Below are 27,373 nucleotides of genomic sequence, written 5' to 3'. Positions count from 1 at the left end.
GTCCAGGTGAGCCAGGGGGCTCAGCACACGGAGCCGCCGAACGCCGCCGCTCAGGGCGGTCGTGAAGGGCCGCTGCCTCTGTTTATATGTATATATAAGCATGTTATTGTAGGTTGCATGTTATTATATATAATTTATATGTAATTTTTATATACTAATTCTAATATGTATTAATATTAATAACAATATACAGTGTTAACATGTTGTTTATTATATTATATATGTTAATATGTTTTATTGACTTTGGAGAAAGAGAGAGGAAGAGAGAGAGAGGGAGAGAAACATCAGCGATGAGAGAGACTCATTATGGATGGAGTCGGCCCGTGGCCTGCCCGGTTGCCCTGGGGAGCGGGGGTTGGTTGTCCACTGGGGCTCATCCTCGGGGACGGTGGTGAGGCGCCCGCCTGGCAGGGATTGCACGGCACAGGGCCTGGTTTGTCTCTTCTGTTCTGGACGCGCCGCCGCAGACGCAGATTTGAAGCGGGGTCGTCACTGTCGTGTGAGCACCGTCGCTGCGTGACCAGTCCTGCAGTTGGACTGAGGAAGCCCGCGTGCACTTGGCGTTCGCTCTGATTGTGCGTTTTAGCCTCAACTTGGTTTGTTTTCTACGTTGTTTGAAGCACAGAACCGTGACGCTTCGCAGACAGCCCGTGGGTGGCCTGGGCCTGAGCGTAAAGGTACGACACGTGCCTCCCGCCCCGTGTGCCTCCGTGGCCTCTTGGCGGGACTGTGACCGCCTCCTCTGTCTTCCAGGGCGGTGCCGAGCACGGAGTCCCTGTCATCATATCAAAGATATTCAAAGACCAGGCAGGTAACAGCAGCCAACACTCCTGTGCTGCATCGACAGCTCCGGGGTGGGGGGGCGGGCTGTGCTACTTAGAATGAAAACTCAGCACCTGCTTACTCTGGAGGCGGTTTACCTGCACTTATTTCTGTGGCTGTATCTTATTTCCTTCCTGACCCCACTGCCCTTGTCCATCTCCACGGGCCACGCAGGCCTGAGAGCGCCCAGCTCACAGGCAGCGTCCCGCCCCTTGGAAGGCGCCGCAGATCCGGCGTTTGAGCGAGCAGGGCGGGTGGGGGGATCTGAGGCCTCGTCAGGCAGTGAGGCGAATGGATGGTGGGAGAAGTCGGCGGTCAGGTCTCTGCCGTGAGTGACATCACGCCTCCAGACGCTGACCCTGCGGAGGGTGAGGGAGGGGCATGGCCTGGAAGTAAAGCGGCCGGGAAGGGACCCTGCTCAGCAGCTGCGGGTTCCTGTGTCGTGTTGGTGTCGACGTGATGAGAAATGGGGTCAGCCGCTCCCATCAGCAGACCCTCCCACTGGAGGAGGAGGCATTGTGTCCACGTCACACATGCCTGCGTCTGGAAAGTAACTCTCGTCCTGGGCTTAAAGTCCGCCATCTGGGCAGCTTAGGGCGGGGCAGCTTGGGAGCCACACCCACGCACACACATGAACACACAATGGACAGCATACATGCTCACATGCTCACAGATGCACACATACATGCATTCACACCCATACTCACACATGTACATACATTCACACGCACACCTGCAGCCACATTTTCACACATGCTCACATTCCCATGCATTCACACATTCCCACAGGTGACACTCACATGTGCATGCACACTCATATACATGTACACACTCACATGTGCATGCACCAACACACTCATATGCACACATACATGGCTCACACTCACACACATGTTCACATTTGCACACGTGACACCTGCACTCACATGTGCACACACTGACACATGTGACACACACTCTAAGCCTTCACAGCAGTTGTGACAAACACGAGGTCACTGACTTCCTGTTGACACTGCCCCTTTGTGCCTTTGCAGCCGACCAGACAGGGATGCTGTTCACAGGAGACTCCATCCTGCAGGCCAGTAGCTCCCCTGCAGCCCTAGCTTTGCTGTGCTTTTGTTTTGGACTTGTCGCCATCAACCCTCCTCCTCAAAACTCTCCATTTGTCGTCTGTCAGGTTAACGGCATCCATGTAGAGAACGCCACCCACGAGGAAGCGGTGAGTGTTCTGCTCTGTCTCTTGTTCTGTTGACCAGATGTTCTTTCGTCCTGTTCTTGTCCCTAAACTTACACTTCAGACACGGAACTTCAGAACCGGACGCTGACAGACATGGTGAGTCGGCGAGGTTGTCACAGGACGGAGCCAACATTCAGCCCTAGCCTGTCCCCCCCCCCCCCCCCGCCCCCATTCCCTGTCAGCTCTCCTGCTCTCAGGCGCCTCCTATCTGGTCAGGGACCTGGTTTCATGTCCTTGAATTTCAATCCATTTAACAAGTACTCAGTCCCCCCATGATCTTCCTCATCAGAAAGGCCCCCTGAGCAGCAGACCAGCCTCCCCAGAGGTTGGAGCACCCCAGCCCGAGCCACCCTCAGTCCTGAAGCGTGGGTACAGACGGGACAGGATTTGTAAAGGGAGGCACAGCGCTCCCCCCTTTGCTGGGATTCCAAGCACAAGGGTCACTGAGCAGTTGACAAAGAACATTGCTCAGGGTCGTAGAACCCCTACCTGTGCACCATACACATCAGACACGTTTACAGTAACCCCACGGTGCCCTTGGCAAACAGGATCGCATGCAGCAAAGGAAACCTGGGATCTAACCCAAAAGTGGACGCTAACACAGAAGATGCGTGTGGGTTCAGCCGCATGGACAAAACCCCGCGTTGCTCAGATAATAACACCATGCAAACGCGATGACTAGCTTCACACACAGTGTTGTCAAGTCCCCACTAATGACTGTTCCTTATATTTTAAGAATATGAAAATTTCAGAGGCACTTGGAGATAACACAGGCCTGATATTGGTCTTGACAGAAGAGAGCGCATTAGTTGAAAATCTCGAATTTTAATAAATCACGGAAAGGAACTAAAATAGTAAGTGTTTTACATGGAGGAGTTTTAAATAAGTAAACTAGTCATGTGAATTTTCTTTGGCTCCTTCATCTGTGTTTTGTTTTTTTAAATATACTTTTATTGATTTCAGAGAGGAAGGGAGAGGGAGAGAGGGAGAAACATCGATGATGAGAGAGACTCATGGCTCAGCTGCCTCCTGCATGCCCCACACTGGGGATCAAGCCCACAACCCGGGCCTGTGCCCTGACCGGGAATCAAGCAATGACCTCCTGGTTCATAGGTCGACACTCAACCACTGAGCCACACCGGTCAGGCCTTTCATCTGTTTTTAAGAGATGGAATACTATTAGCTACTTAAAAACCAATTTCAGGATCAAGTGCTACTTTGAGTGTAAGCTCCGTGATCATCAAATCAGTGGGAGCAGAGAAAGTTGTGGGATCCTGACTTCTGGAGCTGAAAGTGTTTACAACATGTGAAATGTGGAAACTGATTGTCTGGTGGTCCAGTCCCTCATTTCAGAGGAGAGGGTGTGGAGGCAAATAGCGGCCAGAGGAGGGGCCCCTCGTTCCCAGGCAGGATGGGGGGCCCCTCGTTCCCAGGCAGGATGGGGGGTCCCTTGTTCCCGGGCAGGATGGGGGGGGTCCCTTGTTCCGGGCAGAATGGGGGTCCCTTGTTCCGGGCAGGATGGGGGCCCCTCGTTCCCGGGCAGGATGTGGAGGCTAGGGTGCGGTGTGGGTGGCCGGCCTCCACAGTGCACTTCTGCGCATGTCCACGTGTGTGGCTGGCACACAGGACGAGGACACGCTCCGTGACCCCCAGGCTGCGTGTCTCCTCTGTGAGGTTCTCGTCCGCCTCCCGGAGGGCACTGGGGAGGCAGCACCGGCTGCTTGTTGGCTCAGATGAAGGCGAGGAAGTGAGAACATGGCCCAGCTGGCTGCGCGGTGTCTCCCAGGGATGACTCCATGCGCCCGCAAGCCCCTGGGCAGATCGGGCAGGCCTGTGTGTCTGAGGCTTCTGTCCTGGGGGGTAACCCCCGCCCTCAGGACTGGAGAAGCAGGCGCACGTGGAGGATCTGGTGTCGCTCCTGCCGGGTGCGCCGGGTGAAAGAGTGACTCTTTGCTTTCCCGGCAGGTGCACCTCCTGAGAAATGCTGGCAGCGAGGTGACCATCACAGTGGAGTTCCTCCGGGAAGCGCCATCGTTTCTGAAGCTGCCACTAGGTAAAGGGGCGCCCTTGCACCTGGAGCCCCACTGCCCACCCAGCACGTGTCCCCAGGATGTGGCGCCCACATGTGCAGAGAAGGACAGACCGGCCCGGGGGACGCGTCCCTAGGCGTCTGTGTTTGCCTCCACAGACTTGAAGGTCACGCTGCCGATGAGTGAGCTGTCCTTTCTCAAGGCGGCTGCCTGTGGCCATGTGTCTGTGTCCACCCACATGGCACATACTTAGAGACACAGTGTGTGTTTATAATCCCTCTGGGGCCTTGAGAAACCTGGTGTAGGAAGAATGTAGCAGGAAACTTTCCCAGGTGCCTCCCAGCCAGGCAGGCAAGTGGTCTGTGTTGCACATGGATGGACGGTGCTCCAGCGAGGAAGGCCCGTCATAGACTTGTAGCTGTCAGAACCACGGACTCGGCCAGGACCACGCACTCGGCCAGGACCACGGACCCGGCCAGGACCACGGACCCGGCCAGGACCATGGACCCGGCCAGGACCACACACTCCCTCAGGACCACGCACTCGCTCAGGACCATGCACTCGGCCAGGACCACGGACTCTCTGCAGCCCCCATGATGGTGTGAAATTATAGGCGCCACCCCCTTAGATTTGGCAGCGGGTCCAGCCCTTGTGGCGTCGTCCTGGGCAGTGAGGCGGAGGGCACTTTTCACAGGGGCAGGCGTCCTGTCCTCGGGGAGGCCCTGGGGGGACAGGGCCGTGTGTGGTCGCAGTGGGTTCATCCTGAGCACTGTGCGGACCCGTCTCTGTTCTGTTCGCAGGGTCCCCCGAGTCCCCCAGTGGCCACGGCAGTGGGGCCTCCTCCCCGCTCTTCGACAGCGGCCTGCACCTGAACGGGAACCCCAGCAACACAGTAAGCAGCTCTCCTTACACCTCATTACGGGCCAGCCTGCCGCGGACGTGCTAGGGGCAGAATTAACCCCCCCCATGGCCCTAGTGGGTTTGGCTCAGTGGATAGAGCATCGGCCTGCGGACAGAAAGGTCCTGGGTTCGATTCTGGTCAAGGACACATACCCCAGTAGCAGGCGCCTCCCTGGCCTGGGCCCTGGTGGGGGTCCGTGCAGGAGGCAACCAATCGAAGTGGTTCTCTCACATCGATATTTCTCTCTGTCTTTCCCTCTCTCTAAAAATCAATGGGAAAATATCCTGAGGTGAGGAATAAGAAAACAAACAAAGCAAACCCTCCCTGGGCCCACCCTGCCTGTGACCCTGTCAGAGGAAACCCCTGGATTTAGGGAGCCGCTCACTGGCTTTTATCCTGATGGGGGCGCCTGTGAGTGCACAGTGGGCGTTTAGGCTCCTGGCAGCTCGTGAGGGGCAGGAGGGGAAGGTGAGGGCAAGGGTTTCTGAAGGAGCAGAGCCCGGAGGCAGGTCCTGCCGTCCACCTGCCGGGAGGTGTGGCCAGTCCTGTCTCCCCGTGGGAGGCCCCGGGCAGCTCCCTCTCGCCCGTTACGCACCCAGCCGGGCAGTCAGAGCAGGACCCTGTCCATGTGTGAGGGAGGCTTTACCGGACGTCGGGTCCAGCGGCTCCCTCAGAAGGGCCAGCTCTGACTTGCGGGTGGAGCGGGAGAGAAAGACGCTGTTTGTGGAATACGTTGTCAGACTTTTCATTTTAACCTTTTAATAGAGTTCCTCATACTTAAACATTGTATTTAGTGTCTCTGTGAGTCATGAAACAGAATCATAAACTGGGCGCCCGTGAACGCTCACCGATGTTCGGTAATTAGACCATTGCCGCCGGCTCATGCGCCTTCCGCACGTCACCCCTGCACCCTGTCTCCGTCGGGCTCGCCCAGGGAGCACCCGCGCCCACATCTGGCATTTCTCAGCCTTGATAAAGCGGGGGCCTCTCCAATGGATGTGCCCCTGAAACGCAGTCTCCTCATCTTGAGCTCTAGGAAACATCCTGCCCTGGCCTCCGGGGGGCACAGTCTTCTGTGCTTTTTATGATGTTTTTCAGATCCACAAATGTGTGTGGGCTTGACATATATATATTCTGCTAGCTGGTATCTGTGTGAGTGCCCTACATTTTATGTATTGATCATCGATCGCCGATGGACATTTGACATTTGCCTTCTGGGTTGGTTTGGTGATGGAAGTCGGGGCCACGTGATCTCGCTCACAAATGAACACTGTCGGCCGTGGACACAGGTGGGGTGCCTGGGTGCTGACGCCTCTGCGTTTATTTCCACAACAACGAGGGCATCGCTGCCCACGCATCCAGCCCACTCTCCTGCCCGGCGGCCCCGCAAGCCTGGTCTCCCCACCCCCCATGCTGGGTATTGAGGGACGAACATTTTGAAGTTCACGGGTGGACGGGGCTGTCCACAGGGGTCAGTTTCACGTCAATCAGGATGGATGTGATTGCCCTTTGTTCCCCGCGTTTCCCTTTGGCTTCTCTTCTGTGAGATGCGGTTCTCACTTCTGATGGTTTACAGGGAAGGGTGATGCCCTGGAACTCCCCCTCGAGCTCGGAGTCAGTGTTCTGTGAGCCGAAGGTCTCTTCCCACCGGTTGCAGGTGTGGCTGTGCTGCGTTTGCAGTGTCTTTTCATCCATAGAATTTCACAGGAGCCAACGGGACCCCTTTCTTCCCATCCCAGTTTGTGTTTTTAGGAACTTCTTAAAGAAATCCTTTCTTATCCTAAACGCATAAAGATGTCTGCGTATATTTTCTCCTAAATAGCCATAAAGCTCGTTTTTTTCACTGTAAGTCTCTAAAGCATGAGAGAGATAGTCCCGTAAAATACGTGAGAGGCTGGGGTCAGATTCATGGTTGTGGGTAACAGTTGTCTGTTTTCTGAGTGGCCTGTGATCATCGCGGTGACCACGTAACATACCCCCTGGTCTGTGGGCTTGTCGCTGAGACCTGGGCATGTTGTCTGACGATGTCAATACTGACATGACTTAGTTACTGAGCGTTTATGATGAATCTTTGTCATCCGTAGGCTCAGGCTCTCACCCCCTCCTAATTCACTATTTTTCCATCCTCTCTCTGCTTGTATTTTTCTTGTGATCAATTTTAAAAACCTGTGATTAGTTCCCACACCAAGTATGACAGGGATTTTGGGTGTAATTTAGATCGACTGGGAAGGGCACGCTCTTTCTCTTGCCGCGACTGGTGGCATTAACGCTCCCTTGGCATCCGCCCTCTTGTTCCTCAAGGACTCTCACCGGAATCAAAGCCACAGAAAGAAAATGGCAGGCCATCATTCCTGGTGAACATAGAGGCAAATATCATCCACAAAAATACTATCACACTGAATTCAGCAACACATGAAAGGATCATACACCATGATCACGTGGGCTTCATTCCCAATATGCAAGGACGGTTCAATCTCCACAAATCAATGGGATACAACATAAAATTAAGGGATAAAAATCATGTAATCATATCAGTCGATGCAGAAAAAAGCATTTGGCAAAGTAATTTTCCTCTCCTATAATTTTCTCTGTGCAGGAAATGCTAAGAACGAACTCTCTGCTCACTGAATTGATTCTAAGGTTGCATTAGGGTGTCCTGTCGCTGTGGACCTGCTCAGTCCTGTGTAATAATATTGTGTCTCCCCCCAAACAGTCCCTGTACATCCCTCTCTTCCATTTTACCACCCACGTTGGTATGTTCCTGGTCTGCGTCTTCATCTTGAGCTCTAGGAAACACCCTGCCCTGGCCTCCTGGGAGGCAGTTTTCTGTGCTATTACGTTTTTCAGATCCACAAATGTTGTGTGTGGGCTTGACATATATATATTCTGCTACCTGGTATTTGTGTGACTGCACTACATTTTATTTATTGATCCTCGAGGCCCCGGTTGGCCCCTAAGCAGGCCCGATTCTCAGCCCCTGGGAGGAGTTGAAGAGTCTAATCCTGTTTTTCCAGCCTCATGATTTCAGTGTGAGGAACATAACAATAACCTGTTGTCAGATAAGTTCATTTGCTTGTACTAATTGTATTGCTGTGATATTAAAAAATTTATGCAACTTAAATAATTTACTAGTAGCTAGTGAGCTAATTTCACAAAATTTATGCTTTAAAATAAACTAAGCATTTCCACAGAAAACTTGCCAAATTTAAGTAGAAAAATTATTTACATGTTTTCTGTGAAATGCTAAGATCTCACCCCATAACGCTGAGATGTAGGTCTTAATTTAGCTGCAGAAAAACATTTCAGAACAGACCTTTTCCCTTGGTAATAATTAATATTTGATGACTAATTGAGCCTTTAAGTGCTGTTCTTTGGAGGAGAAAAACACACAAAAATAGTATTTTAGTGAGAAACACGTTTGATTAAAAATTGATAGATATGATACTATTGGAGAACATATAAACATTGCTTTCCTAAGGTTCACTTTTATCTTTTTCAATATATTTTTATTGATTTTAGCGAGGAAGGGAGAGGGAGAGAGAGAAACATCCATTGGCTGCCTCCTGTATAACCCCTACTGGAGATGACGAGGATTGAACAGGCAACCTTCTGGTTAACTCTAGGTCCCCAAACAAAAGTAGCAAAGATAAGTAGCAAGGTTTGAGCCCAGGTCTGTGTGAGTGAACCAGCCCTTTTCATTAAGGATATATGTCCTTTATATACATAATATTTATATATAACTAGAGGCCTGGTGCATGGATTCGTGCACCAGTGGGGTCCCTCAGCCTGGCCTGTTCCCTCTCGCAATACAGGACCCCTCAGGGGATGTCAGAGGCCTGGTATACGGGTTCGGCCCGATCCTCGCAGGCCAGGCCGAGGGACCCCACTGGTGCACACATCCGTGCACCAGGCCTCTAATATGCATATAAGATCTTTGGTTAATCTCTTCCCACCCTCCCTCTCCCCGCTTCCCTCTGAGATTCATCAGTCTGCTCCATGTTTTCATGTCTGTGCGTTGAGCGTCTGCCTCCTGGTGTTCAGTGCGCGTCATAGCTACCAGTCGAATCGTTGAACAGTCACTTAGGCTTTTATATATATAGACTAGAGGCCCACTGCACAAAATTCATGCACGGGTGCGGTCCCTGGGCCTGGCTGGCGATCAAAGCGGGAACGTCTCGCGTGGAAGGGTAGGTCCTAGCTGACCTCTGGGCCCTGGGAAGCCCCTGGGCCCCTGGGCCCCCATTCGCCACCCTCCACCTGAGTCATCAGGCCCCCGCCCAGCTTCCTCAGTGCCTGGGAGCTGGGCAACAGCCCCGCTCCGCTGCTGCCACCGCTGGTCACCATCTACGCAGTGTTCAGCAAGGCGATCGGGCTCCTGCCCAGCTCCCTCAGCACCTGGGAGCCGGGCGGTGGCCCTGCCCCCCACCATGGCTGCTGGTCGCTGTCTGCTGGGTGATCGGACCCCGCTTGCACTTGCCTTGACCTGATGCCACCTGCTCCCACTCTCCTCGGGGCCCATTGGGGCCAGCAGCGCCTCGTTGCTGACACCCACCATGTTCCACGCCGCCCCCTCGTTGTCAGTGCATGTCATAGCAAGCAGTCGAACTCCCGGTTGAGGAGACAATTTGCATATTAGGCTTTTATTATATAGGATTATATATACTTGTCGTGTATTTATTTTTTATTTATAACATTAGAGGCCCAATGCACAAATTTTGTGCAAAGGGCTCGACCCACGCAGCCCCAGCTTCGTCTGAAATGTCGTCTGACTGTCCAGTCTAATTAGCATATTACGCTTTTATTATTATAGACTAGAGGCCTGGTGCACAAAAGTTTGTGCACTCGGGGGGGAGGGGGGGCCCTCAGCCCGGCCTGTGCCCTCTCACAGTCTGGGACCCCTCGGGAGATAACGACCTGCTGGCTTAGGTCTGCTCCCGGGTGGCAGAGGGCAGGCCCAATCCCTAGGTGCAGCCCCTAGTCGGGCTCAGAGCAGGGCCGATTGGGGAGTTGGGGCGCCACCCCGTCATGCACAGAGCAGGGCAGATTGGGAGGTTGCGATGCCACCCTCAGTCACGCTCAGGGTAGGGCCGATTGGGGGGTTGGGGCACCGCCCTCTGTCACACTCAAGGCAGGGTCGATGGGGAGGTTGCGGCACCACCCCCTGTCACGCACAGAGCAGGGCCCATCAGGGGGGTTGGGGCTTTGTACCCTGTCATGCACAGAGCAGGGCCAATCAGGGGGTTGGGGCGCTGCCCCCTGTCACGCACAGAGCAGGGCCCATCAGGGGAGTTGGGGCTCCATACCCTGTCACGCACAGAGCAGGGCCCATCAGGGGGGTTGGGGCTCCGTACCCTGTCACGCACAGAGCAGGGTCAGTCAGGGGGTTGGGGAGCTCCCCCCTGTCATGCACAGAGCAGGGCCGATCAGGGGGTTGGGGGCGCCACCCTCTATCACTCACAGAGTAGGGCCGATAGGGGAGTTGAGGCACCGCCCCCTGTCACACTCAGGGCTGGGCCGATAGGGAGGTTATGGCTCTACCCCGTCACACACAGAGCAGGGCCCGTGGGGTGGGGGAGGCGGTTGGGGCGCCGCACCTTGTCACACACAGAGCAGGGCCAATCAGGGGGTTGGGGTGCCACACCCTGTCACACACAGAGCTACAGGGTGATCAGGGGGTTGGGGAGCTCCCCCCTATCAGGCACAGAGCAGGGCTGATCAGGGGGTTGGGGTGCCTTCCCCTGACACGAACAGAGCAGGGCGGATAGGGAGGTTGTGGCCCCGCCCCCTGTCACACACAGAGCCGCAGGGCAATCAGGGGGTTTGGGCGCTGCCCCCCGTCACGCTGATCCCGGTGCCAGGAGGCCTCATGGCTCTGCTGATCCCGGTGCCGGGAGGCATATTACCCTTTTACTATATAGGATAGAGGCCTGGTGCATGGGTGGGGCTGGCTGGTTTGCCCTGAAGGGTGTCCTGGATCAGGGTGGGGGTCCCCACTGGGGTGCCTGGCCAGCCAGGGTGAGGGGATGATGGCTGTTTGCATCTGGTCACACACCCTTCAGGGTGGGGGTCCCCACTGGGGTGCCTGGCCAGCCTGGATGAGGGGATGATGGCTGTTTGCAGCTGGTCACACACCGTTCACGGTGGGGGTCCCCACTGGGGTGCCTGGCAAGTCTGGGTGAGGGGCTGAAGGCTGTTTTCAGGCTGACTGAAGCTCCCAACTGCTCCTTTTTTTTTTTCATTCTGGGCCAGCTTTAGCTCTGGCTCCAGCTCTGAAATCAGGTATCTGGTTTGTTTGCGTTCTATAATCGAAACTCTGTATCAACTCCAGCTCTGAGATCCCGGGCTTGCTGAAAGCAGGTTTCCGGGGTTTTGTTTAGCTTCTATATTTGTAACAATGTTTCAAACTGCAGGCTCAGAGGCCGGCAAGGCAGGTGGGGAACATTGGAGTCCTCCGTCACTGAAGCAAGCAAGCCTCATGTTAGTTTCAAGCTGCCTGGCTGCCGGCCGCCATCTTGGCTGGCAGTTAATTTGCATATCTTGCTGATTAGCCAATGGGAAGGGTAGCAGTCGTACGCTAATTACCATGTTTCTCTTTTATTAGATAGGATTATGCATATAAATACATGTTTATGTAATAAGTATAAATATTTCACTGAGAGGCTGAGCCCATCCCGAGAGCAGAGCATGTGTCAGGGAGAGCAGGGTGGGGTGGGCTGTGGCCTGTGGGGACTTCAGAGTCCGACGCCTGTGGTCACTGAGTCGGGCTCCGGTGGGCGGGTGCCCTGGGGCCGAGTGCTGCTCCCAGGCAGCTGTGTTTGGACACCAATCGGGCGACACTGGCTTAGGGGTGCGTCCATCGAGTTCTTGTTGGGGGCGAATATCCCATCGTGTCTCTTGCAGAGAGTTACTGAGTGTGAAGCTCCGGAGGCAGGCAGGTGGGTGTCCCCTCTAGAGACGGGGCCCCAGGACGACTGCAGCCCCGCCATCCCAGACGCATCCCAGTCCTTTAAGAAGCGTGTCCACTGGAAAAAAAAAACACATAAATAAAAAGTGGTGCTTCCCCAAGCGGGGCTGTCTGGGCCATGCAGGGGGCGCCCTCCCACCTGGGCCCATTTGCGATCCACGGTTCATCGGCACCTGCGGGGTGTTGTGTCTGGTCCTGTGGTGGCTCACGGGGCTCGTTCACATTCTCAACGTCCTGGCTCCCAGGTGGCCTGAGGAGGGACCCTCCCTCCATCCCCTGGGTCACCCTCTGCCCCAGCCACTGGCCACGCAGTGGGCCTGCACCGCCAGTTAGTAGGCCATATCTCGGCACCAGGCTCCAATAGGACATGGTCTCTGTTAGCGTGTGCTGTGTCTTGGGCTTGAGCTGCCTCTAAATTGACCTGTCAAGTGGGTGTGGTCTCCCCAGGCCTCCTGGGCAGGCACCTGTCAACTCCCACTTCCCTCCCAATTTGACTTTTCTTCTCGACTTTTATCTCTTTTATGCAATATTTTGTTTTAAAAAAATAACAGAGAGGAAGCAGTTTAAGTTCAGGTAGAAGTGCCTGGTGTCTTTCTCGCTCTGTGAGAGAGCTGCCTGTGCTTTGTCGGCAGTTACCGCGTGTAGATTTGGGTGGCGTGCTCGGGGTGCTGGTCCGTGTCCTCGCTCCCTGACTGACTCTGTGACCCTGGTTCTCATTTATTTTGCACAGGCTCCACCATCACCTTCCTCACCCATAGCTAATGAGCCAAAATATGAGAAGCGCTGGCTAGACTCCTGGTCAGTTCCTCTGTCTATAGCCCGCATCTCCAGGTCCCAGGCCGGAACGGAGACGTTAAGGTGTGTGCCCGTGGCCCGAGTGGGAAGAGCTGACCCCCGCACACGTCCTCCTGTTCTGAGTCATCCCTGGACCAGGCTTACTGTCCCGACCTGGTGCGTGGGACCGTCTTCTGGCGGAGGCGCCTGTGGGGAAACAGCCGGAACAGGCGCCGACTCACGGGCGCTGGGTTGTGTCTCGGGCAGAGTTTGTGGATAACTGAACGTCTGGTGGGATTTGGCAGCAAAGCCCTCGGGGCCCCGCTTCTCTTGTGGTTAGTTTCTTGGTTATTCAGACTCTTCGCTGTAACACTGTCCGCTCAGATGTCTTCCAGACGCGGTTCAGCAGTTCGTCTCTCTAGGATTTTCCCAGTTCACGGAAGTTTCGCGTGGACCGGGCCACAGCTGTCCACAGAAACCCTTTGTCGCCCTCCTCGCTCGGACGTCGGTAGACCCACCTCCTCTTCCGCTTCTTGTCTTGCGTTTGAGTCTTCCTTCTTTTCCTTGTTTGGTAAATCTGGCTCAGGTTTGTCAATCTTGCCGATCTTTTTAAGAACCAGACCTTGTTCACATTGGTTTTCTCTCTTCTCTTCTGTTTCGTGAATCCTGTGTGTCTTCCCTTCTGTGGAAAGTGGGAATGAATTGAGGTCGTTGGTTTCCCATCATCCAGGCGTTTCAGTGCCTCTTCTCATAAAGACTCTGGTCCCATTAGATCTGGACCCTTGGGCCCTCACTTCACCTTAACTCTTCCCTTAGAGGCCCTGTCTTCAAGGACACCACACGGGGGTCAGGGCTTCAGCATAGGAATCTGGGGTTCCCCACCTGAGTCCACAGGAGCCCGTGTGAGTAATAGTTGAGGAAGGCTGTGCTACTGGGGAAGCCTATTTAACCAGAGACGGTTATTCCCGTGGGAGGTAGGCTGCAGGCAGGTGACTTTCAGGGAGAAAAGGCGGGAGCACCGACTTCGCGAGCTCGGTTGTAACAAATGTACGTGTGGTCACAGCATCCGCGATGCCGAGCTGATGCTAGACTTGCCTGTTGTCACCGTGTCAGCAGCTTTAAAAGCCTCAGTAAATGGTTCCCAAAGAATGATTACTAAGGACGCACCAGGACAATCACTCCGAAATTTCTACTAGAGCAACGTTATTTCCTATATGAATTGCCTTCCAGATTTTTATTGAATTAGAAATAGCTGTTGATGAGAATTTCAACATTTTAAACTTAACTTTAGTAAGTCTATGTAAGATCCTGAAAACATGCCCGTGGCCTGACCACGTAAGATCCTGAATCGTGTCAGTGGCCTGACCACGTAAGACCCCGAATCGTGTCAGTGGTCTGACCACGTAAGACTGTGGAGCATGTCAGTGGTCTGACCATGTAAGACCGTGGAGCGTGTCAATGGTCTGACCACGTAAGATCCTGAATCGTGTCAGTGGTCTGACCACATAAGACCGTGGAGTGTGCCAGTGGTCTGACCACATAAGACCGTGGAGTGTGCCAGTGGTCTGACCATGTAAGATCCTGAATTGTGTCAGTGGTCTGACCACATAAGACCGTGGAGCGTGTCAGTGGTCTGACCACATAAGACTGTGGAGTGTGTCAGTGGTCTGACCACATAAGACCATGGAACATGTCTGTGGCCTGACCATGTAAGATCCTGAATCGTGTCAGTGGTCTGACCATGTAAGACCGTGGAGCATGTCAGTGGTCTGACCACATAAAACCCTGAAACGTGATCATGGTCTGACCACCGTGGTCACTGTCTTTCCATGGTGACTGATGATTTTGAGGGGGCTGGAGCGGCGGCCCCGGGCCGGGGTCTGAGATGACGTTTCTCCTCTGCCCTCCTCACCGCATCCCGTTCTTGTTCTCCTGCAGGCCCCACGCCTTCAATGTGCTGGCGCTTGGGGTCCGCTCAGGGATGCTGCAGTTCTCCACGGCCCAGGAGACCACCGACTGGCTGAGTGCCGTGGCCACAAACATCCATGACCTGATGCTACAGAGGGTGAGCCGAGATTCCACCCGCCGTTTTCTTTTCACCCACACAAATAGTTACGAGGTTCTGCATTTATATTAACCAGAAATAACTGGCTGTAACGTTAAACAGAAGAACGTGTACTTTTTTTTTAACATTTCAAATCTCTGATTAAAAACAGTTTAAGATAAAGTCATAAGTGTTTCCTAGCTCAAGAGTGTGGGTTAATCAGACATTTGGGTACTTCACGTGGTTCCCTCTCTCCTGTCCTCACACATACACAGGCAGTTCATTAGCCAGGCATTAATTAGCCAGGCATTAATTAGGCTGGAAACTCAGGCACCAATGTGCTGGTTGTCCTGACCCTGCCTCCCTCTCTCCGCAGCTGAAAATGGCCAACAAGTGCTGTTCTCCGAGGGACCAGGTGGGTTTGGGTTGTTTGTGCGAATCGCGAAAGTAGCCTCTTTCGTTGTTGGCATCTGATCTGGAAGTTTTGATGGGAAAACGACAGGACACCTCAGTCTGAGGCGGGTCCTGGTCATCAGGGTGACTGCGCTGCGGCTCATGTGGTGGGAACAGCGCTGCGGGCAGGTCTGCTCCCCGTGGGCCGAGTCCCCGTGGTCTCTCCATGTGAGGAGAAGCAAGAAGAGTTTCCACAGAAATGCCACCAGGAAGATCAGTGGAAATGGGCTTCTTTATCATCATAGTTATGGGTTCTGATTTCATGATGGCGGTACAATCAGGCAGGTGCTCATAAAAGTATAATGTACATGTATTGGGACCATTATTTCTAATGTAGGAGAAATAATGTAGGAGATAAAATTAGTTTCCCTTAAAATTATTTATGAACTGCATATATCTGAAAAGATTCATAAATCAGCCGATGTTTCCAGCGGGAGCTAAGCTATAATGTGTTCCCTGCCGATTAATCCGGACGGAATTACACTGCACGTGGGCTTCCAGCAAGTCCACATCCAAACTGCGGACATCCCGATGATGAAGCGTCTGTGCCGCTGCCTCGGCTGGGACAGGAGCTTCTCGTTCGCTCCTCAGTAGACAACTCCAGCTGGACGTGTGCCCTGCACCACTGACCAGTCCAGGAGGGGAGCTCAGCCCAGCTCCGGGGTGGGGGGGAGGGGGAGGGGGAGGGGAGGGGGACAGGGATTGGAGGAGAAACTGGGCAGTGGGCCCACGGCTGGGAGGAGTGCTGCTCAGAGCAGTGAGCATGTACCGGCTCAGAATAATGGCCACAACTCACGCACGGTGTCCACCAGCCTCACGTGGCAGAGGCTCCGTTTGGACAGTCCCTGGCCTGATATTTTTATGTATGAAACTCAGTATGTTGCAGCCCTGGGTGTTCACTCAGGTGTCCACATGCGTGTCAGGTTTGGAGACTGGAGACTGACCTAGAGGTCCTGGTCCCCCAGTCTGTGGTTGTGGGTGTCCCAGCGGATGGGGGTGTCCTGGCCTGTGGGGGTGTCCCGGCGTGTGAGGGTGCCCCGGAGGGTGGGGGTGTCCCAGAGGGTGGGGGTGTCCCGGCGGGTGGCGTGTTTGTCCTGGTGGACGGCGTGTTTGTCCTTCCAGACGTGACAGTGTGGCTGATGGTGTCCTGCTGCAGGTCGTGCACATGGGTTGGGTCAACGAGAGGCTTGAAGATGCCGACTGCTCTCCGACCTTCACACCCAAGTTCCTGGCCCTGAAGGGCTCCTCGGTCTGCGTCTTCAGCTCCCCCCCCCCCCCCCCCCCGTGAGGACAGTGAGGATCCACGAGACCCGGAGGAGGGGCTGGGGGCACCTGGAGGAGAAGGAGGGGCCGTGCCCTTGTCCTCGTCCCCACGTGGCTGGGGGAGGGGGGTTCTGCTTGGGGTCATGGGCTTTTCTTTCTCTAAATCTGTTAACCCACTTATTTCGGTTCAAACAGCCGCTAAGATGGTCCAGCATGTTCCTGCTTCTGCGGATTTGGGGGTGGGGACATGGAAGGCCCATGTCCTAGAGCAGTGATGGCAAACCTATGACACGCGTGTCAGAGGTGACACGCGAACTCATTTTTTTGGTTGATTTTTCTTTGTTAAATGGCATTTAAATATATAAAATAAATATCAAAAATATAAGTCTTTGTTTTACTGTGGTTGCAAAGATCAAAAAGTTTCTCTATGTGACACGGCACCAGAGTTAAGTTAGGGTTTTTCAAAATGCTGACACGCCGAGCTCAGAAGGTTCGCCGTCACTGTCCTAGAGCATCAGTTATGTGCCAAAGAGTCCAGGACATAGACAAGCAGACAGACCCCTTCTCCTCACACATTTCTAGGTTATGGCCAAATGCCGGAATTTAAAAGCTATGTCTCCCTCAGATCATCCAAGTTTGTTTGTTTTTAAATATATGTTTATTGATTTCAGAGGGGAAGGAAGAGGGAGAGAGAGAGATAGAAACATCAATGATGAGAGAGAATCATGGATTGGCTGCCTCCTGCAGGTCTCCCACTGGGGGTCGAGCCCACAACCTGGGCCTGTGCCCTTGACCAGAATCAAACCTGGGACCTTGCAGTTTGCAGGCCAACACTCTATCCACTGAGCCAAACCAGCTAGGGCCATCCAAGTTTTATTAAACAGCCTGGCCCAGTTGGCGTGGCTCAGTGGTTGCAGTTACGGTTCGATTCCTGCTCAAGGGCACATGCCCGGGTTGTGGGCTCCATCCCCAGTGTTGGGCGTGCAGGAGGCAGCCGATCCATTATTCTCTCTCATCACTGATGTTTCTCTCTCTCCCCCTCTCCCTTCCTCTCTGAAAGCAATAAAAACATTTACAAAATAAACATCCTGATTTAGTCAGGCCATCATATAAATGTAATGCTGCACACTACAGTTTGCAATCTTCCTTTCCAATTCCTTCCAACGCCATTTCCTCAGCCTGGGCACCCAGCCTAGAAGTGTATCAGCCAAGGCAACTTCACCCCTGGAGTCTGAGCGTGAGAACTAAACAGCGAGACCTGGTGTCCTCGGGCCCTAAGCCTGGAGGAGGCACCACAGGGGCAGTGGCCCTTGCTCCTGAAGCTTCGGCCGCATTCGTGGAGCTGTTTCAACACTTGGTGTCGGATATTTAAATGGGAAAAGGCCCAGAGAGTTTGTGGTAAATAATTTAGGAAAAACTAAAAGACAAAGTCTTGTGTCCCAGGGTGGTTTCTGAGCTCCGTCAGGTGAGGGAAAGGCGTGGTGCTGAAGGAAGAGAGGGAAAAGGGAGGGGAGAAGGGAATGGAGTCGGGGTTGGGGGCCTGTGTTTATCCTGAGCCAGGAAGCCGGGTGGGGGGATCACCCCAGGTTTCCACGAAAGATGCCGCCATCATGGGGTTCACCCAGGCCCCTCCGTCAGCGGCTAGAGTATCCATTTCTTATTTGCGAATTGGAATCTGAGAAATAATGTTTCAGCTGCTCATGTTTTCAAACACCATTAAAAGGTGTTAAAATAACCGTATGAAATAAATGTTATAGCACCTCATGGCATTCACATAAATTATAGAGGAGTTGCCTGTGAATATGCAAGAAATATGAAGAGCAATTTTAAGAATGTCAACGAGGCAAGATGTCATTAAAAAATGTACCTGGAAATAAACCATTTGACGGCAGGTTTGTAGACGGAAGACACAGCAGACAACTCTGTACCCAGTAGGGTCACCGGAATCACTCGGGGCTACAGAGTGGCTCTCCGCAGTCACTGGAAGACGCCAGCGTGCTGCACCCGGTAGCTTACGTTCTGCTGTAAGCGGTCGAGTGGCCGGATAGCATAGGATGCGACCAGCCATTGTTACCGGGGAAACGCAGTGTGTTCACCCCTTTCCGCAAAGGAGCTGCGTCCTGGGAGACAGAGCGAGGATCGTTCACGTTCGCTTCCTGGCCAGAGACTCTCTGGTTTAAGGAAATGATGTCCTGGAGCGTCTGGTTTGCAAAATGAGGAATTTTTTGTAGCCGAAGTGGTGCTTGAATGTGCGTCTGCTCTGTAACCACAGCTCTCGACCCACGCGCCGCCCTCTCCCCACGGCTGCCTCTCCTCCTTAAAGGTGTCGGGCTTTTACCCTGGAGTTGTTTTCCTAAAACAGTGATGGCGAACCTTGTGAGCTCGGCGTGTCAGCGTTTTGAAAAACCCTAACTTAACTCTGGTGCCGAGTCACATATAGACATTTTTTGATATTTGCAACCATAGTAAAACAAACACATATTTTTGATATTTATTTTATATATTTAAATGCCATTTAACAAAGAAAAGTCAACAAAAAAAATGAGTTGGCGTGTCACCTCTGACACACGTGTCACCTCTGACACGCGTGTCACAGGTTCGCCATCACTGCCCTAAAACCATCAGGAGCACTGCACACGCCGGGGGAACATTCGCAAACACCCCGACGCTCTGCCTCTCTCCGAGGTGGTGCTGCGGCCCTGGCCCGCGCGGTCTCACACCGCCTGCTTTTTAACAAAGAGCAGTAACTTCACGTAAAATAAGAATCAGGATCCCTGTGCCCGCTCCCTGCTTCTCCATCGCACCCTCCGGACGGGCCGACCCGCGTCAGAGCCTCCGGGTCACCACACCGCTGTCCGCTCGCCAGCTTCGCACTTTTCATTTATTCTCTAGTATATATATGTTATGTCCTACTATATATATTTTGTAATATACATTCTCTTAAATTTAACCTAAAAAGACCTTTAATCTGAAAGGGACCCCAAATGAATTCTCAAAATTATACCCGTTTGTAACAGGTAAGTTTGTACGTTAGCACGTTCTTGTGTCAGACTGTGCACACCTCACAGGCGCCCACGCCCCCGCCCTCTCACCAGTGTCCACGGCCACCACAGGCCTACGTGCCGACCACCTGCTGCCGCCCGAGTCACTGTTGCGAGGGTTTCAGTGGCATGTTCCTCTGCACCAGCACGTTCCTCTCCTGGAGGCACTGAAAACTTCCCCACGTCACTGAGGCATCGCTGACGAGGAGAGTACCGTGGTTACAGTGCGCGCCGTGGGGGTGGTCTCCCACCCGGTCCCTCACCACGGCCGCCCCCTCCCGCACTGCCTTTCCAGCGGCTTGTGTTGTGTGCTGTCTGTTTTGCTGAGGATGCGAAGACGTGTGTGCGTTTCCTTTCCTGCAGGTGAGCACGCGGGACTGGGCGTGCGCAGAAAAGACCTACAGCCTCTGGGAGGTGCTGTTCAAAGCCCATGAGGTGAGTGTCTGCCATTGGCTGCACCGTGTGAGACGCCGCGGGGCGCACAGAAGGAGGGGAGCGGGGGCTCACAGGGCACAGGTTCCATCCTGGCCCAGTCAGGGCTTGTGCGGGAGGCAACCAGTCGATGTGTCTTCCTCACATCCATGTCTCTCCCTCTCTCCCTCCCTCCCTCCCTCCCTTCCTCCCTTCCACTCTCTCTAAAAAGCAATAGAAAAAATACCCTCAGGTGAGGATTTTAAAAAGGCCCTTCTGCTTTAAAAAGGCGCCTTCTTTTAAAAAGGCGAAGCAAGCCTGGGGGGCGGGGGGAGGGGGGCGGAGGTGTGTGTCTGGGAAGGGCGAGGGCGCTCACGGGGGTCAGCTGGACCGTGGCTGCTGGCTGTCGGGAAGCTGGTCAGCTGGGTGGTGAGGTCGGGCCCAGAGCTGCCCGGCCTCAGCCTGGCCTCTGTGAATAGACGTGTGCTAGCATGACTGAGGGCCCGTGTGCGGGGGTTGGGCCTGTGCGTCACGGAAAGCCGTGGCATCCGCATCTGTGACTCAAACCTGTAGGTCAAAGCATGAGGCTCCGGGAGGTCAGCGGCACAGGTCAGCAGCTAGTCGTTGGCAAAGGAAGGTCTGCCGTCGGCGGCCTCAGACCTGCTCCCGAGGACGAGCCCAGCTCCCCGACCGCAACTGGGCCTGCCGCCCTGTCCGCGGCATCGCCCCGTAAACACTCGCCAAGAGTTCTTCCTTGGCTGTCAGTCTTGACCCTCAGTTCAGCAACTATCGGTCCCAGCTTGCAGTGAAGGATCTGTGGCTCCACCCCCTCCCATGCACACACGTGTGCATGCGTACCATGCATGACACATACATGTACTATGTGTCGTGCACATGCGCCAGGCACACACATAACACACATGCACATGGGCACTTGTATCACACATGCCACTGCACGCACCACATGCGCACGTGTGTACATGCAGCATGGGTGCCACATGCATGCCCACATGCAGGTGTGCCACGCGCATATATATACCATGTGCACGCCGCATGCACATGGGCACGTGTACCATGCATACAACCTGCATGTGCTTACACATGTACACATGTACCACATGCACATAACACATGCATAAACCATGTGTCGAAATCACAAGACACGTGGATGGGGCTGTGAGCCGACTGCCTGCAGGTGAAGTAGGGTCAGTGAATAGTTTCTCCAGGCCTCGAGCACAGCTCTGAGGTCAGCTCAGGCGTCCCCCGTCGGGTTTCGTGGGAAAGTAGCCAGTTCCACCGAGAGCTCAGGAGCTCACACGTGACTTAGGTGTCATCTTTAGCCGCAGAGATCCCGACCCCCTGACCCCAGTCAGGTCTGCTGCTGCCTCAGGGGTGGGGAGGGAAAGGGCTGCTGATCTGGGGAGAGACTGGGTCTGCGAGGGGTGGAGAGAGGGGAGGAGGTCGGGGGAGAGGGGGCTTATAGAACCAGGGCTCCGAGCTGGGTTTCATCAGGGTCACAAGGACCCTGGTCTCATAGGGACAGTCTCCAGGCCGTACCCAGTGAGGGCTCGATGGTGTGAGTGGGTGAGCCAGAGCGCTGAGACGGGCCTGCATCTAGGGAGACAGAGGGACAGGGAGAGCCAGGGAGAGGGATGTGTTCTAAGCCGTGAAGTCTCCACTGGGACAATAGGAGGCGTGAGGAGGAGCCCGGTGGCCCCGCGGGGCCTCAGGCAGAGGCGAGGGCTTAGCTGTTTGCTGTTTCTTGTTAAATGTGAGCCCGGGAGTCCCAGGAGTCTTACCTTTAAAGTTGGATGTAGAGTAAGAAGTGCAGTTACCAGTGTTTCCAGTGAAGGTGCATACAGACAGCGAGGAGTGGGACACACGTCCCTGCAGAGGTTTGCGTAGGGCCCTGTGCACGGCTGAAGAGCACTGCTTCTGGCCTTGCCCCGGGGGTGGCCTACCCCCTGCCCAGCTCTCAGCAGCATGCCCTCCAGGCTGAGCAGACACCCCTCCCCGAGCTGCTGCCTGGGACCGCCTCTGTCCCCACATTCCACCCCTCTGTCTCAGTTCTGGTCCCCGGGGGACTGCTGGCAGCAAGCGCACCTGTGCCCGGGCCTCCAGGACCCAGATGCCCAGGACCCAGGGCTGCACAGCTTCAGTGTCCTGGTCTGCTGAGGCCAGAGCCACCGCTTCACCGTGGAGCTAGGCAGCGAGCTGGCCGCGTGGGAGGCGTCCTTCCAGAGAGCCACCTGCTGGGCGGTGTGGAGGGCAGGGGGGAGTGACCGCAGCTCCCAGGGAAGGGACCAGGCCTGGCAACACTCAGGCAGAGTGCGTGTGACAACCTGTGTGCGTGTGACAATCTGTGTGCGTGATGATCCGCGTGTGTAACAATCCGTGTGCATGTGACAACCTGTGTGTGTGTGTGACAATCTGTGTGTGACAACCTGCGTGTGCGATGGGGCAGCTGTGCCCAGAGGCCCGTGGATCTGTGTGCATGTGATAACCTGTGTGCATGTGACGATCCACATGTGTGGTGATCTGTGTGCATGTGACAATCCATGTGCATGTGACAATCCATGAGCATGTGATGGTCCATGTGCAGGTGACACTCCGTGTGCATGTTTTGATCCACGCCTGGAAAATTCCGTGAAAGCTGAGCATTCCCGTCTGAGTCATCATCTCAGGATGATGTTTCTGCTCAGGGTGCTGAGCAAGTACCAGGAGGCCTTAAGGAAAGTGGGGTGGGTGTGGGCCTTTCATGCACGTCCGTGGGACGTCCAGTGACTGAGGTGGGAGCTCGGCAGGGGACAGAGGGACAGGGAACAGAGACGGGGGACAGAGGGCAGCGGGTGACATGCATGAATGTGACCCGCAGTGACGCAGCCTGCAGAGTGAGGGAAGACTGAAAGAATGTGCGCGGCCTCCATCGGGCACTCAGATGGGGCAGCTGTGCCCAGAGGCCGTGGGCCCTCCTCTCGGACCCGGGCCGAGTCCTGGAGCAGGAACACCCTCCGCAGGCTCATCGCGGAGGTTTGTGAGGAGGTGCTGGCAGGACCTCCGTGCCCCTGGCCTCGGGTCAGCAGCTTGGTTAGACGCAGGGAGCACACAGCAGTAAAGCACAGACCTCTGCATTTCTGGGCTTTCGCCTGACTTGGTTGAAGTGTGCCCACGTGCGCGCGAGTGTGAGGCAGAGAGAGAAGGAGAGAGACAGGGAGAGAGAGAGAGAGAGAGAGAGAGAGAGAGAGAGAGAGAGAGAGAGAGAGAGAGAGAGAGGAGAGAGAGGCAGAGACAGACAGAGGGACAGAGAGCACGTGCCCCATGTGCTCTCATGTTCAAGTTCTGACGCCATGTGCCCTGCGGACAGACGGCATCTCAGCGTCTGGTCTGGAGCTCACATGTCAGCTGAGGCTGCTGCTCCCCATCAGCGTGAGGGCCCAGGTCCTGGGTTTGGCTTTGGGATGCTCGGCTGTTACACCCACTGCTCCCCAGAGTTTTCCCAAGAGGAAGCCACGTCTGGGTCCCCTGGACCGGGTGCTGGGCCCCGACCATCTGTCTGTCCGGAGGCGGCTGGGACACGGAGGAAAAGTGGACGCTCCACAGCGGGCCTTCGTGAGCAGCGGGAGGCCCACGCAGCAGGCAGGGGCTCCCACGCTCACACTCCCTGAGGCGCGGGGCGCGCTGGGCTGTTGGTCAGGGAGGGGGCAGTGTTTGCCGTCTCCGGTTCCACGTCGCGTGGGCTCCACCTCCACTCCCTGTGGTCTGCACGTTAAGACTGAAAGCCGTTTCTGAGCCTGGGGGTGCAGCGCCCCGAAGAATATTAACACTTTATTAGAGGATGTTTCTCAAAACCAACACTGTTTTCTAGTCTAAGACCTACCCGTGCAGCTGGCGGGGAGACGCGCTGCGCTTCACCGTGGACTTCGCCTCAGGATTCACCTGCTGCGACAGCAGGACACAGGTGAAGGGCACAAGGGGTGGGACCAGCATCCTGGGCCGGAGGGGAGGTGCCGGGGTCCAACCCCAGCAGGTCCAGGGGTCCCCAAAGGTGTGGATGGAGTCGGCGAAGAAGGAATGGAGTCGGCGAAGAAGGAATGACACAGAGACAGCGTTCAGTTGATCAGCAGCCTAGCCAGGATCTCTAGCCAGGATCTCCAGCCAAGTTCTGGTCTGGATCTCCAGCGAAGTTCTGCTTAGGATCTCCAGCCAGGTTCTGTGTCCATGTTCTCTTGCTAGGTTCTCCAGGTTCTCCAGCCAGGTTCTGTCCAGGTTCTCCAGCCAGGTTCAGTCACCAGGTTCTAGTCAGGTTCTCTTGCCAATTTCTGTAGTCAGGTTCAGTCCAGGATCTTTTGCCATGTTCTCTCCAGCGAAGTTCTTCTGTCTGTAGGTTCTGTGTAGGTTCTGTCTTCTTAGTTCTGTGTTCTAAGTTCTGTGTTCTAACTTCTGTGTTCTAAGTTCTGTGTTCTAAGTTCTGTGTTCTAAGTTCTGTGTGTTGCTGTCTTGTTTCATCTGTATTTATACCAGTTGATTCAATCCTATCAATCTCTATTACAAAGGTTAGGGCGTTTCTTATCTCCATTCCAGGGAGTAAAGATTATGTAGCTTAAGCATGATTGTTCATAGTTAAAGTGATTAATTACCCACCTGGCACTTAGTTAAGAGGTTTTATTCCCTCCCTAACTTCAGGGGAAAATCCCTACCTGGGGAAACAACCTTTCTCAGAGACCTTGGTTAAAACACATAGTGCCAAGAAGGTGAGCAAACATATTAAGAACAGTATGCCATATATGCCAGGTCCCTTGAAACAGCAAGCATGGACTGGCTCCCGGCAGGGAGGGTCGGAGAGAAAGCCGTGTGAGGACCGTTCTGTGGCCGGAGGGTGGGAAGGCGGGAATCTGGTGAGCTATCACCTGCCCGGTGTAGAGAAGCCAGTGTCTGCGTTCTTTATGTAGACGACTCGATGTGGGAATTGAGGTAACGACACGTGGGCTCTGGTTTCCGATCTCTGGTTCCCTCGTTCCCTCGCAGACCATCCTCTGGAGCTTTAGGTTCTCCCAGCTGCGGGGGTCGTCCGACGACGGGAAGGCCCGCCTCAAGCTGCTCTTCCAGCACCTCCACACCCGACAGGTTGAGACGAAGGTAAGGATGCAGCTCCCTCTGCACCAGCCGCCCACCTCATAGCACAGAGACGGGCAAAAGCTTGCCCACCCACACCCACACCTGCATACACTCACACACCTGCACACCTACACACACACACCCACACGCACACCTGCATGCACACACACACATGCACACACATATGCACATCCCACACACCTGCACATGCACACGCCTGCCCACACACAACTGCACACCTACACACACACCTGCACGCACGCGCGCACACCTGTATGCACACCTGCATGCACACACATGCACACACACCCACACACCTGCACACGCATACATACAACTGCATGCACAGTCAACCACACACATACCTGCATGCACACCCACACACATGGATGCACACACACACACACCTGCACCTACAGTCCCTCCACACACACCTGTACACCTATACACATAAATACCTGCATGCACACACTTGCACACACATCTGCACGCACTCACACACACCTGCACACACACATACACCCACCTGCCTCCTTTCCTGTGTCCTGGGGCCTGAGTCACCCGAGCGGCAGCGGAGAGGCCTGGTTGGCTGTGGCCACGTGTCCCTAATGCTCACACCCAGACGTTTTGCTCGGTCTTTCCTGCAGGAGCTGGAGTTCCAGGACCTCACGGCCGTCCTGCACTGCGTCCACGCCTTCCTCGCGGCCAAGGTTGCCTCCTGGACCCCGGCTTTGCGCGCAGCCAGGGCCTCAGCAGGAAGCCCCCGGGCAGCAGCTGAGCGCTCGGTCAAGGACGAGAATTAAATTATTTTCTTAAGAGACGAAGCTTTGCCGCCCAGCATTGGAGCTCTGTGGCTTTATAACGAGCCTACTGTTGTGATACCATAAAGTCCTTCCTGTTTCCAGCCACGGAAATCCTCGTTAGAGGGACGGTCCCACAGGGCGCAGGCGCGGCTGTGGCTGGGGCCCTGGCCCGTGAATCGCCACATCCCTGCGTCCCTCCAAGCCCTGCGAGGGGTGAGCCCCCACGCACCATGTCCCTCGCTGGCCACACCCGGGTTTCCTTCCACGGAGTGACAGGGGACCGAGCGCCCCCCCCCCCCCCCCGCTTCCCTCTCCCTGGAGAGGAAGTGCTTCCTGGGGTGGGGGGGTCCCCTCCCCTGCACCCAGGAGGAGGCGGAGCCAGGGGTGAGCTGGGCTATGAGCAGCAGGACTGTGGGGATGGGAGTCAATTTTTGTATCAAACATGACAAATGAGTTACAGTGTCATTAAGTAATGCATCATTTATAGGTTATTATTATTATTGTTGTTTTTGTTAATCCTCACCGGAGAACATTTTTTCCCCATTGATTTTGTTTTATTTATTTTTTATTTTTTTAAAAATATTTTTTATTGATTTCAGAGAGGAAAGGAGAAGGAGAGAGAGAGATAGAAACATCAATGATGAGAGAGAATCATGGATTGGCTGCCTCCTGCATACGCCTCACTGGGGATCGAGCCCACAACCCAGGCATGTGCCCTTGACTGGAATCGAACCCCAGACCCTTCAGTCCACAGGCCGCCGCTCTATCCACTGAGCTACACCAGCCAGGGCTAGAAGATGTATTTGTATTGTGGCAGCGACCAAATAGAAAATGCTGAGTTAGGTTGTGGGGGAAAAGGGTATATATTTTCTTGGTGCCCAATAGTAAGTGTAGACCACAGTAAGACTTAAGAGGTCCCCGTCCCCCCACCTCGGGGCGCCCTGGGGTGTGTTGAAGCCCAGTGGTGTCCAGGCGTCCGCCCCCTGGGAGAACACGCCCCCCTCCTCCCCCGAGGACCTCACTGCTGTGTGACGCCTGGTCACGCCTTCATGTTATAACTTATCTGCCCAAAAACTCGCATTAAAGTCTTCAGACCCCAGTCTCTTATCCACCCAGAAGGAGACGTTTCCAGCTTTCACATGGCAACACCAAGCATGAGGAGCCGGGAGGAGCAGGGCCTGGTTGGCCCGGGCTGTGCCGATGCAGCATGGCAGAGCCGTCACCGCACACGGGCGCACAGAACCGGTCACGGTGGTTGGCCAGTGTCAACAAGCGCCTCCTGACTTCGTGGATGTGAAGAGACGCCAAGCGTGACTTTGCGAAAAGGTCAATAGAAGCCTGTGTGTCCTCATTTCACTGAAAACACCCAGGAGTTTCTCCAGCGGAAGCCCGGGGTATCCCACGGTTCTAGAGACAGCTGCCTGCTATCGGACGTTAGCACAGTCAGGTCCATCCTTGTGTCCTACATGGTGCTCTGTCTGTGTCCACGCGGCCCCGCCTCCTTGTTCCCGCGCG

The 27,373-nt window shown here is 54.7% G+C and overlaps 1 protein-coding gene across 1 annotated transcript in view; it reads left to right on the top strand.

Annotated features, from left to right (window-relative positions):
* The window catches only part of SNTG2 (syntrophin gamma 2), a 37,576-nt gene extending 11,138 nt beyond the window's left edge, over positions 1 to 26,438 (top strand). Inside the window, 15 exon segments of the mRNA XM_036335464.1 lie at positions 621 to 677; positions 754 to 811; positions 1,857 to 1,900; positions 2,000 to 2,041; positions 4,025 to 4,112; positions 4,890 to 4,981; positions 12,685 to 12,812; positions 14,667 to 14,793; positions 15,149 to 15,187; positions 16,382 to 16,497; positions 19,892 to 19,964; positions 23,806 to 23,898; positions 24,966 to 25,076; positions 25,703 to 25,772; positions 25,775 to 26,438. Of these exon segments, the coding sequence (XP_036191357.1) occupies positions 621 to 677; positions 754 to 811; positions 1,857 to 1,900; positions 2,000 to 2,041; positions 4,025 to 4,112; positions 4,890 to 4,981; positions 12,685 to 12,812; positions 14,667 to 14,793; positions 15,149 to 15,187; positions 16,382 to 16,497; positions 19,892 to 19,964; positions 23,806 to 23,898; positions 24,966 to 25,076; positions 25,703 to 25,772; positions 25,775 to 25,833 (1,197 nt within the window). The 3' untranslated portion in view covers positions 25,834 to 26,438.
* The last annotated feature ends 935 nt before the right edge of the window (positions 26,439 to 27,373 follow it).

This window comes from Myotis myotis, unplaced genomic scaffold (assembly GCF_014108235.1).
Source record: "Myotis myotis isolate mMyoMyo1 unplaced genomic scaffold, mMyoMyo1.p scaffold_m19_p_14, whole genome shotgun sequence".
Lineage (NCBI taxonomy): Eukaryota > Metazoa > Chordata > Mammalia > Chiroptera > Vespertilionidae > Myotis > Myotis myotis.
This window is presented reverse-complemented; position numbering and strand designations above follow the sequence as displayed.